This window comes from Patella vulgata, chromosome 1, assembly GCF_932274485.2.
Source record: "Patella vulgata chromosome 1, xgPatVulg1.2, whole genome shotgun sequence".
Lineage (NCBI taxonomy): Eukaryota > Metazoa > Mollusca > Gastropoda > Patellidae > Patella > Patella vulgata.
In genome coordinates this window covers 70641876-70660564 of record NC_065879.2, presented here as the reverse complement: position 1 = coordinate 70660564, position 18689 = coordinate 70641876, and the positions used below count along the sequence as shown (strand labels likewise).

General features: G+C 36.2%; 1 protein-coding gene across 1 annotated transcript; it reads left to right on the top strand.

The window, feature by feature from the left end:
- The first annotated feature begins 129 nt into the window (after nt 1-129).
- LOC126816098 (kelch domain-containing protein 9) lies at nt 130-8918 on the top strand. The gene is made up of 4 exons (XM_050542298.1): nt 130-227; nt 2958-3114; nt 3992-4393; nt 5405-8918. Exons 2-4 carry the CDS (start codon nt 3033-3035, stop codon nt 5905-5907), a joined length of 987 nt encoding a protein of 328 aa, XP_050398255.1. The 5' UTR covers nt 130-227; nt 2958-3032; the 3' UTR covers nt 5908-8918.
- Nucleotides 8919-18689: the final 9771 nt, after the last annotated feature.

Sequence of the window (18689 nt, the reverse complement as noted above, 5' to 3'; positions counted from 1 at the left end):
AATGTACAAGCAATTGAACTATTACCACCATTTCTTTATCATTACCTTTCAAATTAGTGAATTTGATAAAATTTCGACTTCTTGGTAAGGTGGAAAATTTTCTAGGGCGCCGATAATTCGCAATGAACTGTGGGACACTAGTCTCACATCCGGGCATTAAATATGGCGAATATTTAGGCGGATGAAAAACGAGTCGTTGGTTACCAGAGGTGGCAAGTGATCGAATGGTAAATACATTGACTTTAAGTTTGAATTTCAGTGCAGTAGTTTAAATTTTAACCAAACCAAAAACTGAATTTTGACCAACACAGATTTTATTGGCGTTATCAAGGATTTTGTACCATGGTTTAATTTGCAAATTTTACTTTCGTTTTAACTTTTCTTCTTCAGCTTGATCCTCCATAGTGCACCTGCTGTACAACTTTCCATTGTTATTTTATAAAGGAATTTTCTTGGTGTTTTCGCGGCTTTTTTTCTTTGTTGTCTACTGTATTATAAAATTAATAATTTTCAGGATCTCATCAATAGGTCAGCTGCCAAGGGAAAACTTGATTCTGATTACTCACTGATTGAAGTGATTGCACTGACCAAAGGGTGAGCTAAGGCAAAAGGGAATAATAATGTTCTTACTGGAGTGGGAAACATTTTTCACACTGACACAATATTTCCCGCAATATATGATATTGTGCTAGAATAAAGACAGATCAGTCCTGTGTTTGATTAATTTAAAGGAGCTAAGTCTCCAACTCCATATCATCCAAATTCCTGTCAAACGCCAGCGACGACATATTCTTATTTGGTGAGCATGCGCAATAAATACTATTTAAACTGGATCGATTAACCAGACGCTAGAGATTGTCATTCGATTGAGACTTCTGGCGTATTTCGTCGAACATATGTGATTTGATATTAAAGTGAAACCGGAAACGATTGAATGTAAATCAGTTTATATAAATTCATATTACATTATTATATGCGTTGTGACCCATTTGTGTCATTTTCTAGGTCCCAAATATTAGCTATTTAGCTCCTTTAATTCATGGTACCGGTACCAATTTAATTCATTGTACCATGTATAAAAGATCCTTTCCTACATGATGTGCGGTACCTCATTATAAAATTTGATTGAAGCTCAAAGTCAGAACTGGTATTGCATAAAACTCATTTTCAGGTTGGATGGCTGAATGGTTAGCGTGCACGCGCTGTATCATAAAGTCTGGTGTGGTTTTGATTCCCCGGTTGTACGTGACAAGGAGTAGGGTCGCCTGTCCAACCTTGTGGGTTTTCTCCAGGTCCTCCGGTTTCCTCCCACTGCTAAAGACCCATATGCACAAGCGAATTATTGAAACAAAATTAAACCATGTGTTAGTCCCGAAATGACCTAGTTTGTGTCGAGTGGACGTTAAACCCCATTTCTCTCTCTCTCTCATTTTCAGGCTTACGTACGGCAAACAAATAAAAAATATTTACCTCTTGTTTGTAACTATAACCGTCTTCATTAGCCCAGTCGGAGCAGAACAATAGGACATTAAACTCCCTTTCATTTCATGTCATTTGTAAGTTCTACACAGACTACTATAATATTGTCTTTAGAGTTTAGACTTAGGTTTAAATCTTTATTTCAGAATCTGCCCACAAAGTTTATTTAAAACAGTCCTTTAGTTGTGTATCATAATGTTTAATGCGAGAAACTGATGGACTAACATATGTCAAGTTCTTAAAAATTAACATAAATTTTTATTTACCGGTAAACGCATCCGACTTCTTTTATTTTTACAAAGATGCTGCACATGCATGCTAGGTATCTATTAAACATTCATTGCCTTTAATTTGGTACATGCAGTTGAGCGCCCAGGGCACAAGCAGTCATTTTTTATTGAGGGTTTTATCCCTCACCTTAAAACTGAAAATCGCTGTCCTTATTTGTAAAACATGGACATAGGCCTAAATATTTTTTTTTTTTTTAAAGAGTGTGAAAGACTCACATTCCGATCACCACCATGCTGTCATTGTAAACATTTATTTAGTGTATTCGATTAGTGTTGGTCTATAATGTGATCGCACATGGTAATAAAATTCTGATGAATATGTTGCTAAAAATAGATGGCGTCTATTCATCATTGGTTAAACATACATTATGCAAGAGCTAAATCTGCCTATTGAAGGTCTTTCTTTAGGCCTGAAATGTTATCTAAATTATTAATTAGATATTAATTAATTTATCCAGACCATAATCAACTCTCGATGTCATCCGTAGCCTGCGATATTTATTGGATTAGGATCCAATTTGCTGAAATTAAAGTAGAACTCTTGGAGCTGTGAGAAGTTAAGAGAGATGGCATATGATAATTTCCAATGAGAATAATTCCGGAAGAAATAGATTCTATTTTGATGGAATTTTTCGAGCGTTTATGATTATATTCTGAACACAATTTATACAAACAATATATATTTAGAAATATTGACAAGAATTTCTGTTGGAATACCGCAACAACTAATCACTCTCCTTAATATCCGATCTCTCTGCTTAATTTCTAAATCACTCTTCTTATCGAAACCGGGAGAAATTGTTTAGGGGAGCAATTTTTTCAATTTGTTCATTAAGGTGAGCTTTTTTCGGCTCTCCTCTAAAATACAAACAACAACGACTGCACTACCTGAACTCTTGGTGATATGTCTCAGTTTATAACACAGTGCTGGCCTAGAAGAACCATCTTAATATGTTGTGCAGTCATTTGGAAGCTGGAGCCACGGTGGTTAAGTGAGCAAGACGCTGGCTCACTAGCTTGGAGGTCGCTTGTTCGATTCCCCCCTACATAGCAAGAATGGCTAGTTCTTTATCTAAATCTTACATAGACAGAAAGAATTACACAGATGACTGAAGTCAATACAATTAACCATGTTAGTTAGTCTCATAGTGACTAAAGAATTATATTATTTACCTGTAATTTTTGCAGATACATGGACAACAAAAAATGATCAACTATAGAATCTAATTAAGAGATGAAGAAGTTAAAGTCCTTCTCCACATAATGGCGACCAAATTAAGTTCACAATGTCTAGTAGATTGGCAGGTTCTAATACCTACTGGGCCAACACTAGCATTCCATGCTGGTAAGATTATCAAGTCTATGAAACTGAATTAAATTCAATTCTTTATTGTAATTGCTAATCAGTTATGTTTGGTGCAATATGTGTGCAGTCCAAATTGAATGGCTGTCTTTAATTGCAAATGAAGCTCAACAGCATAGAGAAAACAATGTTACTATTTTATTGGATATCAGGATCCCATATTTTCATGGAAAAATGCAACTTCAATTTTGAATGAAATGGACCAATAGCAATATTGAATTCTAATTCTAGTTTTTAATTTTGAATATTATGGATAATATTAGTTTACAGATTTAGCTACTTTAAAGCAGAAATTGCAAATTTTTAAGTTATATTTTTAAAATTTATTAAAATAAAGCCTGAAAATAGATGGTATCCATAAACAGTCCTACCTTGTTAAAGAATAATCCTATTAATCCTATAATTCACTATTGCCAGCTGAGAAATTGGCAAAAATATCATTTTCCTCTTCATTTTCAAACATTTGAAAAAGCTACTCCATGGTGGAGAATAGAAAACAAGGGAGGTAATTGTGTTATTATTTCCTGTGTAAATGAGTTTTAAGTGTAAGAATGACACCTATGATCGTATAATTGTGAGTTGACAACCTATTGAGCAAAAGACATAGAAATAATTACGTTTTGACTTTCTTAGAAAATTTGCAATTTCCGCTTTAACTGACACAGAAAACAACGTTTATTGAAGGGAAATTGATTATATTGACTAGTTTGCATAAAGTAAATAGGCTACTGTTTATTGGAAACAGTTTTGCTCAATTTAATTTTAAAATTCATTAGAAATCGAGTACAACCTGGTTAAATTCAAATCAGTGAGGAAATCAAAAGGATTTGTGCCATTAAAATGATTCTGGTACTTTCAGGTTGTATTATCGGTAAAACCATAATAGTCCATGGTGGAATCTCACAAAGGGGAAGTAACTCTCCATGCAATAAACTCTTTAAACTGGATCTGGATTCGTCAATATGGAGTCCAATTGAGAGTCCCGAAAGTCCTGCATTAAGCCACCATGCCTGTTTAGTACTTCAAGATCGTTACATCATATACGTGGGTGGCTGGAATGGAAAAGCGCGGACATCAAAAGTCTGTGTTTATGATACTGTTAATAATTCATGGAAATTCCCCAAATCTACTGGATTTCCAGAAGATGGAGGACTGAGCTCTCACACAGTAACTGAATTGTCAGATGGAAAGATTTTAGTTATTGGAAGAGATGGGAGTTTACGCATGCAAAGAAGATATGGAAATGCATATTTATTATCTGGTATTTGTTGTTTTCTTTTTAAACAATATTTGCAGGTGTATGCCCCCATTTACTTTACGGGGAATATATTGTCTTCAAGTTCCTCCCGCTTGTCACCTATTCATGATTTCTTGTGAAAACTCACCATGTTGGCAGCCTTTTTTGATTTTTTTTAAAATTTGCAATGTTTACTGGGTAAAGAAAGAATACTGATTTTCAGGATTTTTTGGAATGTAAATCACAGAGTTACGACTTTTGAAGTTGGGTCGCTTGTCCAACCACATGGGTTTTCTCCGGGTTCTCCAGTTTTCTCCCACTGCTAAAGACCCCTACGCGCAATTAAATTACTGAAATAAAACTGAACCATGTGTTAGTCCCGAAATGACTTAGTTTGTGTTGAGTGGACAGTGGACGTTAATCTCCATTTCTCTCTCTCTCTCTCACACAACTTTTGAATCTTGTGAATGTGATACAGGACTTCATGACTCAGTGATTAAGGCGCTCGCTTGACAGTGGACGTTAATCTCCATTTGTCTCTCTCTCTCTCACACAACTTTTGAATCTTGTGAATGTGATACAGGACTTCGTGACTCAGTGGTTAAGGCACTCGCTTGTTATCCTCACAGTCCCAGGTACTATCTGGTGTTGGCAGAGAAACTTCCTCCAGGTTTTCCGGCAAGTTTTACCCTTGTCATTTGTGCAGGATGAATATTCTGGCAAGGAACAGCACCTTCATTGTAGTCATTCGGATAAGACTAAAAACCAAGGTATTATGTACACATTGGCGTACAAGCAAAGCAACCCTTGATAGTAGTAATTCGAAATAAGAGTAGGCCATAGCGCCCTAATAGCGTCTTTATTAGACTGGATGAAGCAGAAAGGTAGGATGTTAAATTTCATTTCATTTATTAGGTGGGAGCAGTAGATTAAGACTAGAATGTTCCCAATTGAGTTTTAACTTTCAGAATGTTGTAAGGTCAAGCAGTTTGTGAATGGTGATTGAATAGAGTATAATATGTTTTGTCTTTTCAGGAAATCCAGACACCGATTTCAAATATTCAGAATTCAGCAACTCTGTTACCTCAAGATCTGGTCATTCTACTTCAATCATTGGTCATAAAGTCTTTGTTATTGGAGGGCGGAGTGATAAACTCGTAGAGGTGTACTCAGGCTATGCGAATAAAATTACGCACGATATCCCATTGTTAACAAAACTTATTTCCATCTCAGATAAACTCAAAGCATTGCCAAAATTCCCAGGAGGTCGGCGACATCATATCTCATTAGCAGTTCCCGGGGGGCTATTTCTTCATGGAGGAGAGACATTTGATGGCAAGTGTCGTGAACCGGTTGGTGATATGTATCTAATGACAACAAAACCAGTGGGTAATTTTTACAAACTAGGAACAAGTAGTGTAGGTCGGTCTGGCCATATTTGTTTGTGTTATGAAAATCGTGTGATCCTTCATGGAGGAATAGCGGGGAAGAATTTTGATGTCCGAGGAGAAACTTTTGAACTTAATTTAAATTTTTGAAGAGTAATTCTGTGATATTTTTCTTATCTTTTATTTATTTGTTTTTGTTTTTGTTGAAATCATGTAGGCCTACATGGAAATAATTATGAATTTTGTGGTGGTCAAGAAATTAATAAATCTTAAAAACAAATTTCTTATAGTAATTAAATTAAATGTTAGCTTTGTTTTATTTTGTAAGTGGAATTATTTTTTTTTTAAATTTAAAATCGTGCATTTTGCAGACAATAGCTCATTTTTTACAACTTAATCCTCACTATTATGGTCATTTAGCAAAAGACCTACAGAAATAGGCCCTTCAACAGATTTTACCCAACTCTTACTGGGCGTGCTGTGCTGACTTTTTTAAATACTAAAAAGAAATTTAACAATTTTTGGACTGATATGTTCCTTTTAGATACTTAACTTCCACAATATTGTAGTTTGCAAGGGATTCAAAGCGGATACATATAAGTATATTATATTATATAATGTCATGTACATGTTATGTTATTTTTATTGGATTTTTTTTATGAAATTATTTTTATCAATAACAATTTTAATTTCTGTTAATTTATGTGAATCGGTCATTGTTACAATCTGATTAAAACACAGAGCCTAGTTTGTTTCATTTTTTATAGTTCAAAATTTCGTTTTACTTGTCTTTACCATACTAGAATCTTAAAGAGTTGTTACATGTTTTGGTTGACTGTTTGACATGAGGGATTAGCCAATCAAACGGTCTGTTACAGCCAGTTCTTGGCGTGCGGTGCGCAGAACTGTAAGTATCCTACTAGAAACATCAATGCTGATTGATTAATCAAATGTCTAACGTCATAGGGTCAAAAAACGCTTGTGTGACCCCTGATGTGGTCTCCCACTACAACTGGTCAGATCTTCATGTAGTAGAGCCATCGAAAGTATAAAAAAATGAAACAAAATATAGATCTGTATTTTAATCAGATTGTCATTGTTAGTGTTAATTATGTTTTAATTCTTTTTTTTTTTTAAAGTATAGGTTTAGGCCAACCCAAATTAATTTTTGGTTCTTTAAACACACATTATGCAAAAGCTAAATCTGTCTATGCAAGAGCTAAATCTGTCTTTCTTTAGGCCTAAAATGTTACCTAACTTAGACATTAATTAACTGATCCAAGCCATAATCAACTCTTTGTTAGTCTCTGATATTTAGTGGATTTGAATACATTTTGTGATGAATGATTTAACGTAAAATGGTAATCTAGACTTTGTTAATTATAGAAGCAACATTAGTAATGATGATGGAGGCTAGCTTAAAATTTAATCGTTTATATCTTTGTTCATTCAGAATGAAGTAATTTGGCTGAAATTTTCAGCATTTTCTGTTCATTATCTATTTTTTTAACTAATATAGCGAGAACTGTGAGCTCTTTATATAATCTTATCTAATGCCCATTTAATAAATAGACTCTTGATTCATGTGAACAATTTCCAGACTTAAATTCGAGAAACTAAAACCCTTTGAGGTAAGCACACAAGAACTTTTTTAAAGCTAAATTGTAATGAAAAAATAAAGTTTAAATTGATATGACCTTAATGACTATATCATCTGAATGGCATATGTTGTAAGCAAAGCAGGTAACTCTCACTATGCACTTCCATATTTTTTTTTTCACTTCTTGCTGTTAATTTATTTTGTTGAATTTTGTAATTGTATTTGTCTATGTAATCTTGCTGCAGCCAATTCCTTTCAACACATAAACAACAATTATAGACCAATCTCCATTTTCATACCTTCACATTCTCTTTCATCTCTTTAAACCACACTTGCAATGTGAAAGTGTGACAATGGCTGAAAAATATGCAGACTTTCATATTGTCGCCCATTGTTTCTGTTGCCGTCATTTATAAAAATAACAATACAAAAACTGAATAGGAAGATGGAGAAAGTGAGAAACTGTTATATTTAATAGATTTGAACTTTTAATAGATAATGAGATGCCTCGGCAAGGTCGTACTTCATACACGGTCAACCTCTCATGGCTAAAGTACAAAGCAGTTTTTTATACATTGGAATCTGGTTGTATATTATCGTCGTCCCGTCCGTCCGTCCGTCTAGGGACTAAAATTAATATCGGATTGACTTTAAATTTATACACAGTGTTTAAGGTCATGAGACAAAGAAGCCTTTTGATTATCAACGATATTCGATAATTGCTGCCAGAGTAATGGCCCTTGATCACATTGAAATATCTTGTGGATGCCTAGATGCTAAAGTTAATATCCGATTGACTTCACATTTATACACAGTGTTTAAGGTCGTGAAACGAAGAAGCCCAGTGATTTTCAATAATTACTACCAGAGTTATGGCCTTTGAAAAATCTTGTGGACGCTCTAGAGACTAAAGTTAATATCCGATTGACTTGAAATTTATACTTTTGATTTTCAACGATTCCCAATAATTACTGCTAGAGTTATGGCCCTTGATCACTTTGAAATATCTTGTGGACGCTCTAGAGGCTAAAGTTAATTTCCGTTTGACTTTAAATTTATACACAGTATTTAAGGTCGGAAGACAAAGAAGCCTAGTGATTTTCAATGATTTCCGATAATTACTACCAGAGTTATGGGCCTTGATCATTTTGAAAAATCTTGTGGATGCTTTAGAGACCAAAGTTATCATTCGATTGACTTTAGATTGATGAACAGAGTTTAAGATCTTGAAACGAACAAGTATATTGAATTTCAATGAATTTTGGTAACTCGAACACCGAAATCCATGATATTAAATGTTTCGTATACTAAACGTTAGCATGGGGTAGAACTAAAAGCCAAACAATTTCTAATGATTTTCTGATAATTACTTCATGAGTTGTTACTCTTAATCAGATTTTAGTGTATTATAAATGTTTCATTACCGAAAAAAGCAAAAATATGCGTCAACACTTGTTGACTGCCCGGACGATTTAGCTGCTGTGGACGTATGTTTCGTTGCCTGACAACCTATCTTTCTAAACATAAAGTAAACTTTAGACAATTAAACAATTTCTGAATATGGTGTTTATTGTGCTTAGTACCGGTAACTTGCAGATTCAGACCACCAATTACTTCCTTCATCTCAGCATACCAATTTCAATTTTTTTTAATTTTTATACGCCCACATTTTCATGTGGACCTATTATGCTGTCGCCCCGGTCCATCTGGATGTCCGTCTCCCCACAATTTGATTGTGGACACGTGCAGGTCACAATTTTTATCCGATTTTGACGAATCTTGAAATATAGGTTTTATCGCCCAAAGATCTTGGTTCCTTTCGATATTGGTATGTATCGGATCATAACTTCATGGACAAAATGGTCGCCTCTTGTACGAAAAGAGTGTAAAGTATGGTATATCAAGGTTGTGGACCATATAGAGGCCACAATTTTGATCTGATTTTGAGGACACTTGAACTATATGTTTATAACCCAAAGATCTTGGTTCCTGTCGATATTCACGCATATCAGTCCATAACTTCCTGGATTATCGCCCCTGATGTTGTAAAAAATCGGGGTGGGGGGGGGGTAGCTTGTGGATTCTCTAGGGATCAGGATTTTTATCTGATTTTAAAAACCGTTTAAATATATCACCATTCCACCATAACGAAGGTTGAATTCGAATTGCTGAAATATAGAAACAAACAGCCTGACAAAATGGCCACTCTTTGTACGCAAAGTATGTAATATGAAGGTTGTGGGCCCTCTAGAAGTCACAATTTTTATCTGATTTTGATGAAACTTAAAAATATATCTTTATATCCCAAAGATGTCGGTCCCTTTCGATATTTGTGCATTTCAGACCATAGATTGCTGGATTATGACCGCTGATTGTATGAAAAAACGCTTTTGTTATTAGCTTTCTGTATCCATCTCTTGTAAATATGGACGTATCTTGCCTGACAACCGCTGGTTTGGTATGGATTCAAAGAAGAGGATTTGAATTGACATTTTCGGTCAGATGTTTAATATTTAGAGTAGAGGTGGGCGGATAACAGGTTAAATGTGTTTTGTTTTATTGGGGGAGGGGGGGTGCGCATGCGGTGATATCATTCAGGGAAGTTACATGCTACTTCCAATTTGTCCAGCTCAAAATTTACACAGTAAAAGGCATAGAAGCGTTGGGGTAATACTTAGTCAGGTGTAGTTCAGTCTGTGGTAGAGAGCATTCAGCCCAGCAGAATGTTGCAACTGGGCAAAGAGAAATGAATTAACATTATAGTCAGTGGAAAATATGGCTCCTGTCTAGAATAGCATAAATGTTTTTGAATTTGACTTTTCTGCTAGGTTTTGTTGAATATTCACTTTCTTTAGACGGAAAGGAAAAAGTAAACATACGTATTGAGGAAATCACCTTCGAAAAAGACGTAACAAACTTACAGAGACTAAGCAAAAAGTACTTCATGTGGTGGTCTGCATCCCTTGTTGCTTAACACTAGTTGTCTCTGTTCAGCTTTATGACGCTTAATGACGTTGAGGTTTACACAACACAAATAGTTTACAACGGTTATGGGCATCGAGGGCACCGTACGGATACAGTATACCCAAAATTCATATGGTGGTCCGCATCCCTTGTTGCTTAATAGAAGTTGTCTCCCTTTAGCTTTATGGCGTTTATTGCACTGATCTCTATAAATAGAGATCAGTGGTTTATTGTCGCTGAGATTTACACCACTCGGCAGATTCCGGAATCCTACATTAGATGTAGGGTACTGGAATCTGTTGAGGTTTGCCGAATGAGATTTACACAACACAAATAGTTTACAACAGTTATGAACATCGAGAGCACCGTACGGACACAGTACACCCAAAAATACAGACGAATGTATTGCCTTCTATTTATACCCCTTGTCTCCCATTTCTGTTTCATGGCGTTTTTTTGTTGACTTGCGGAACTATTGGGTTTTTTTTTCAGTATTTCTTAACTCGCCCTGTCGCCTAAACATTGCAAAATATTGAAAATGAAATGGGGTTTAACGTCCTACTGTTTTGCAAATGAAATGAAATGAAATGGGGTTTAACGTCCTACTGTTCTGCTCCTAACCTGGGAAAATGAAGACGGGGAAATTTTGCCCGGGCAGCGGCGCTACGGCCTACTCTTATATCGAATTCCAACTGCCAAGAGATCTTTTACGTGCCAATGCAGGGATCGAACACCCGACCTCCAGGCTAGCGAGCCAGCGTCTCACCCACTTAGCCACGTGATCCCCGAGCCTACTGTTTTGCTCCGACTGGGTTAATGAAATGAAATGGGGTTTAAAGCCCTACTGTTCTGCTCCGACTAGGCTAATGAAGTCGTACAGTGCTTGCTATAAAGGGTATTTTGTCCGGACAGCCGCGATACGGCCTACTCTTACATCGAATTCCAACTGACGAGGGATCTTTTACGTGCACACCAGTGTGTACACGAGACCTCGTTTTTTCGTACTATCCGAACGACTATACGTTGTCGCTGGAATGAAGATTTACAATGTGAATGGGTATCTGAAGCATATCCAAAGGATATATGCGAGCTGTTGATTAGCCATCAAGAAGATATCTATCCCTCTCATTTTTATTTATCAGATGACTGATATTATTTTAAAGATGCATTATGAGTGACTAGATAAAGAACTGGCAGTCTCGATCATCTATTTCATGATTAAATCATGAATGAAAGTTGAGCAGCAAATTGGATCGTAACCCCGTAAATATCGCAGGCTAGCGTTGACATCGGGAGTTGATTATAATTAATAATTTAGATAACATTTCAGGCCTAAAGAAAGACCTGCAATAGACATATTTAGCTCTTGCATAATGTATGTTTAAAGATAAAATAACGCCAGTTAAACCCAATATTCTATAATATATTATATTAACAATAAATCAATCAGGTCAGACAATTGTTTTGACCTAGTTACACATCCAAAGAATACAGTACACAGTAGTTAATAGTGACCAATTAATAAACATCAATGTATTATTGCAGGGATGGGCTGGGTCGGGCACAAGCGCCTATTATGTATTTATTGTTCACATGTATTTTAAAGGGGATATCGTAATACAGCAAAAAAAAAAAATTTCTTTTCATTCAATAAATTTTAACCCTGGAATTTCATTAGAGGGGGTAATGAACAAAACCCGATTCCCCTTAAATCCATACGTGTTTTTTCTTTTTTTTTAAAAATAATAATAGTAACTAGGAAGTATAATTACTTTTAACCTGATATGCTAATGTCCCTTTTTGGTGCTCAAACTCCTGAAATATTTGGCCCTCTCCGTGTTCGGTTTCCAAAAATTCTTGGGTAAATGTCGACATAAATGGTTTTAAAACAATACAACATTTCCTAACTTTATTATTCAGATAAAATATTGGCAGCAATGAACCAAATGCTCGTATGTTTCACGAACAGATCAATCTGAAGCAGCCGACACTTATTGGTGATAAACGAGATTTCCCGCGCAATTTATGATGAAATATCGCACTCTTTCATCTTAACGAGACTAAAACGAAATTGAAAATGAAGAAAAGTTTAGGTCTGATTATGAAATATTACGTTAAAGTGAGGGGGTGTGACGCATCGTTCATTTATAATGATTTTTCTTTTCGTTTTATAAACTTCACATACCGTTAATATTTTATATAAAGTCTGAACAACAGACTCATTCTCGAAACACCAGGACTTTTCAGTATGAGTAAGTACTGCATAGCCAAGGTTTTACGAGGATATTATAAACTCAAAATTGACATAATTCGAACTTTTTAAATTTCAATGACTCGGCTAGGCCATAGTCTTCTACCTTTTTTTTGAGAAAGAGAGAGACAGAGACACACAGACAGACAGAGCTTGGGTTTAACGTCTACGCGACTAGGTTATTTAGGCACTAACATGTGGTTAATAGTTTTAATTCAATAATTCGCTTGCGCGTAGAGATCTTTAGTAGTGGAGGGGACCCTACTCCTTGCCACGTGCAAATGGTGGATCGAAACCACACCATTTGACCTAATGACAGACCTTACGGTTTCATGCACGCGTGTTAAACCAATAGACACCCACTCCACCTTTTTATATGCCACTGTGCAAGCTAAATCACCACTACTGCTTGTTCGTTGTGACTATGATCTAAAATAACGACATGTTAGTCTCAAAATGAGCGAAGGTTGCCTTGGAAGATGTGAGTCCCACCCATTTATGAAGAAAACTGTTTCGTGACATGTTTCAGTTGAGTTATTTAAACCAAAACTTTACCAAGAAAATCTGTTTTAAATCATCTTCTTTACATGGGATAGGTCTGGCTCACTAAACAGGGTTCGATGCCAGTGTTGTTGTCCCACAAAGTTCCTCGGAATTTGGGGGGTGGGGCTGGAACAAAGCTGTCAAGGCAAAGTACAGAAAAGTAAGACATCAAGCCTTGTTTCATAAAATAAATGTGTAGAATGAGCTACCGGAAAGTCCGTATTACAGATCGAAAGCTTAAGCTTGGAGAGAGAAAGACGACTCGTTTTCTGAGAATGGATATTATACCCCCTTTAAGCTAAATGTATCAAAGTCGTACATTATTTTTGTCAATAACACCGATCAATAAAACTAATTTTATACTTATCTAATAGATCAGTATTTATATATAGGAATTTATAACACGATTACACACATTGCAAAATAAAGCCTATCTTGACTCTGATTTAAAGTGCCGGGATATTGATTTCTGAAATAATTATTATTGAGGATTATGAGTTCGTCAGATTTTTCTTAGATTTCTAAACAACTATTGAACGCAGTTTAAAGGAGGATTATACGGGGATGTTCGTCGGTATAGGTAAAAGAATAATGTGAATAAACATTAATAGCTATAAACCGTATTATTTTGTTTGGGGAATGCTCCATTTTCCGGTTGTTGTCTTTTTTTCGCCTATGGATTGTCTCCCTTGTCGTCAGCTTTGTGAATTGATAGGGTGACCCACCATAAATAAATATCTCCATATATCTCGACAATTTCGCCACAATATTTATATATATGCCAAGCCTCAAATCAGTTTCACACAATTATAGTCACTAAATAAACGATCATGTTGTACTTAATAAGCTATGGCCAATAATCATCTATAAATAATAGACTGAAAACTGGTTCCATGTGTCGTCCATAACATCCAGACACTTTTGAGTAAAAGATAGGTTACGTGCCCTTGTTTGGAAATTAGTCTCGCTTAACCAGTCTATCGACCATTCTAAGGCTGATTGACAGGTCGGGATAACCAAGACTACTTTTTTACGAAACATAACAGAAAGCTAGAACAAGAAATTGAATTTAGAAATGAGCACGTTAGCTAGCTCAACAATTGTTTTAAGAAGCTAGTAAAAGTAAAATGAAACTACTGCTAGTATCATGTTCCTGTCTAACCCGAGTGTTTCAGAGATAGTATTTGTACTAAACCAAAAGATGCCGCTCTTAACGGTACAGTTAATTATAAAGCGATTTAAAAAATGAAACGAACGTAATTTCTAAAGCTGCTGTAATAACCAAGAAGCTTAATTTTACTGCTATTCAAAATCGTCAACAATCATTTTTTTACGGCTGTAATAGTTGATAGATTTGTAGAGAATTGCACGTGCCATGGCTATTTATAGTATCATACTGTCAGAAAGTTGGCCTCGACACGGCGAATGTGCACGCTTCAGTGGTAGTCTCGAACTATCAGCGGTTGACTGTATTTCTGTAGCTGCATGGGTCACCCTACAATTGAATTGATAATGGTGAATTGATAGCACTATCATTTTGCAAATTATTTGCAATGTTGGTGTTGATTTGGCTGTTCTTAGTGGTCTCTGTTTGCTTTTGTGCGATTCTCCCGGACTTACTATTTAAATGCGGTTCGTACATGTAACCGCATTGGTGTGATTCAAGTAGCTGTCTTTGGTATCTGCGTGTAGCGGAACTAGCAGTAAAATATTCCTTAACAGGAAAATTTCGGATTCGTTACAATTAAACACGGTTGAAACCTCTAACTCAATATTTTCCATAAAATTCGAAATGTAAAAACACGAATTCGAATTCAATATTGGTCAATTTACATCAACATTGATGTTGTTATCTTACCGTGAAAAGATTGGCTTCTGGTATCCAACATTGAAGACACAATAAAAATTTTAAACTAGTCACACGAATCGCGTGCCAGAATGCTTTTGAGCACCATTTGTAAGGAAGCGACACGACGAACGAGGCTGAACATATCCCATAAGCGAAGACTACCGGAAAAAACTAGAATAACGTATTTCGCTGAATATAACTGATTAGAAAGTACAGTAAAAACAGAAACGATTGAATGTAAATCAGTTTATATACATTCATATTACATTATTATATTCGTTGCGACCCATTTGTGTCCATTTATAGGTGTCAAAGAATAGGTGTAGCTTCTTTGACCATTAAAGTTGCATTATGTAAGATTTAGATAAAGAACCGGCCGTTAATGCTATGATAGTTAAAAAATAGATAATGAAAAGGGAATATATATAAAATTTCAGTAAAATTACCGTAAGCCTTTCTTTGGGGAGCCACGGTGGCTAGGTGGTTAAGACGCTGGCTCGCTAGCCTGGAGGTCGGGTGTTCGATCCCTGCATTGGCCGAGAAAGTTCATCCCGATTTTCCGACGTGGTTTCCCCTTGTCAGTGGTGCAGAACGGAGGGTCTGACAAGGACAGCTGTCTAGTCCTTCGGATGATACGAAAAACCGAGGTCCCGTGTAAATAGTGGAATGCACGTAAAAGATCCCTTGGCAGTTGGAATTCGATATAAGAGTAGGCGATAGTGCACACTGTATGGCGTATGCACGTCTTCATTAGCCCAGTATAGGAGCAGAACAGTAGGACGTTAAACCCCATTTCATTTCATTTAAGCCCTTCTTTGATTAGCATTTAGTAATTGAACATATTAACGTATTACCGTAAGCCCGTTTTCCATGTGCGCGTTTTTGTGTCATTTTCGCCGGTGTAGCACTATGCAACAAAATCAAATATAGGGTGATATGCCGTGCTACGAGTTGCTGGTTAGATGTGGATTTTGTAGCTTGCTCAGATTATGATCACAGGAATAACATAGGTTACAGGCATAGATTTTAAAAAAAAACCCATTCCCTCTATCTCACTCCCATTCGAACTCGCCATAGCGAGTCTGCTGATAGAACTTGCTACATTTTCTTTTCTAATCTACATGGTTTTCTGAAATGTATTCGCATTTATATGCCTTGACTTCTGAAATCAATTATGTGATTGGTCACTCAATGCCTAATTACGTCACGAATCAGCCAAATATGGAATGGTCATACCTCATACCTTGCATACCAACAGGGACTATTACTCCTGGTCAACAGACACATTCCATTCCTGACCATGTAGATGACATATGACAAATGTGTTTATTAACCTAAAGTTCGATTCATGTATCATATTATCACAGATTTGATCTATAGGTTATTATTATATGCTCGGAATAACATGCGGACTGGAATTTGAGGTTATTCTTCTGAAAGTTTGAGGAAGGAAGACTTCAGAAAAAAACCCTCGAAAGAAAAACCTCGGCCTGCTTGCATCTGTTTTTCTTTTTCTCGGTTTTTTTTCTTGCCCTTCTTTCCCCCAGCACAGCTTCAGTCTCGTGCTTAATCCTACCCTGAATCTGTTAACAATAATTAGTCAAGTCCATAATATTATTATACATATGTGTTCTTTAGCAAGAATCTTGCCATAATAGTACTACACCGGGTACATGAAAATGGTCCCATTGCATTAGACCGACTTTTTCACCTGCGAAAGCGCGTACATGGAAAACGGGCCTTATTCTGAGGGAGGTTATCAGTCTTTGAAGTTTCCACAATGTAGTATCAATTGTCAAGTTCCATTGTTACGATAATAAACACAGTCCAGGTTATCCGTTTTTGAATTAAATTATTAAATGACGATTATGTTTAAATCCTTTGATAATCGCAACCACCCGAGAACTAGAGAGTTGTTTAATAATTCATATAATATTTGAGGCCAAAAGAAAGATTTAGTTCCTACGCATCTTTAATTACATTTATGATAATGTCCATTGTTTCAAAATAAGGCGACCTTTCTAGAAATTATGGTGTTATCTGTCCACCAAACGTTTGTAATCAGTATTTAAAGAATAAACAGGAATTTAAAGGAATACATTTGTAATCGAGGCTTAGAACCAACTAAAGGCTGAAAATTGCACGCAAACAGACTTTTCCAAAGGGCTAGTACAAGACTCGTGTTAGATTAGACCCGGTTCCCCTGTTTGACGGGGCGTTGGATGGCTGAATGGTCAGCAAATGCGCGCTGTATCATAAGGTCTGTCATTGAGTCAACTGGTGTGGTTTCGATTCCCGGGTTGTACGTGACAAAGAGTAGGGTCGCCTGCCCAATCTCGTGAGTTTTCTCTGGGTCCTCCGATTTCCTCCCACTGCTAAAGACCCCTACGCGCAAGCAAATTATTGAAATAAAATTGAACCATGTGTTACTCCCAAAATTACCTGGTTTGTGTCGATTCACGTTAAACCCCATTCCCCTCTCTTTCCCGTTTGACACGTTTTATTTCGCAACATATTTTAACATCATCCATTTTTCATGTAACCGTGCGGTTTTATTTTAGACTAACAATCCCATTTAAAATATCTGTTTAATTTATGAAATGAAATGGGGTTTAACGTCCTATTGTTCTGTTCCGGTTTGATTTACGAGGTTAGAGACTATATAACATAATGAGGTTAACTAAATACTACTGATCTACTGTGGTAGATACTGCTGTTACACGAGAAGAGTTAATTTCAATGGGGATCCGAAAAAAAATATATCTTAAATCTGAAAATAAAACGCAAAAATGAAATTGCCTATTGACCATGTCGACCAGTTTCAGCACAAAATATTGAGCCTCTTGGAAAGGATCACCAACAGTTTTCAGAACTTTTTGAATTTTCGATTTCAGTTGTCATTCATTGACCTGCTAGCGCGACTTTTCTATTCCGGTTGTTAATTTTGCAAAGAGGTAATTGAAAGACAGCAATTTGTATTATTTGAGGGAAAACAACACCCCCACCCCCGAAAGGCACGCGACTGAGTGGAGTTTTGTTTATCCAGACTCAGTAATGGTATCACAAAATGGGTCAGTATTGTAATTTTCAAACATGCGCTGCTACATTGCTTCCTAAACCTTAAGTTAAGCAGACAGTGTAAGGAGAGAACCTTAATGAAAATAAATCTATAAGATTGTCTAATACCTATATAAATATTGCCCGACTTTATTGTTATTTTTTGACGTCATGTTAATCGACAATACAATTAGCTTTTTCATCCAGTTTCTTAAAAGTAAATTGATGGATTGCGAGATAGATTAAGGGAGAAAAAATCTAATTTTCTCGATATGCGAAAAGATTGCAATATTTCGTGTTAAGAAACAATTTAGGCTCCGAACTGGAAAAATGAACGATTTTTTTATTTGACACAAATGACGGATCGGTTTGAATGCGGTGTCCGTTCTCTAGGGTTAATATGAATTCCACCGGCCCCTGGGACTGAATCCGACCCATTGCCTGTCTAGTATGTGTCTAATTACAGCCGAATAAAATAAGAAAGTTTGAAACTTGCATTATGCTTTGTTGATAAATCATGCTCCTACACAGCCATAGTCTTCGCCGAGGTAGTGCAATTCAACAGAGCACTGAATAGCACAAAGCTGTATACACGATGGATTACAGTTATCATCTCAATTACAGCCATCAACTCGGTTTGGTCTAGAAGTTCCGCGAAAACAGCGACC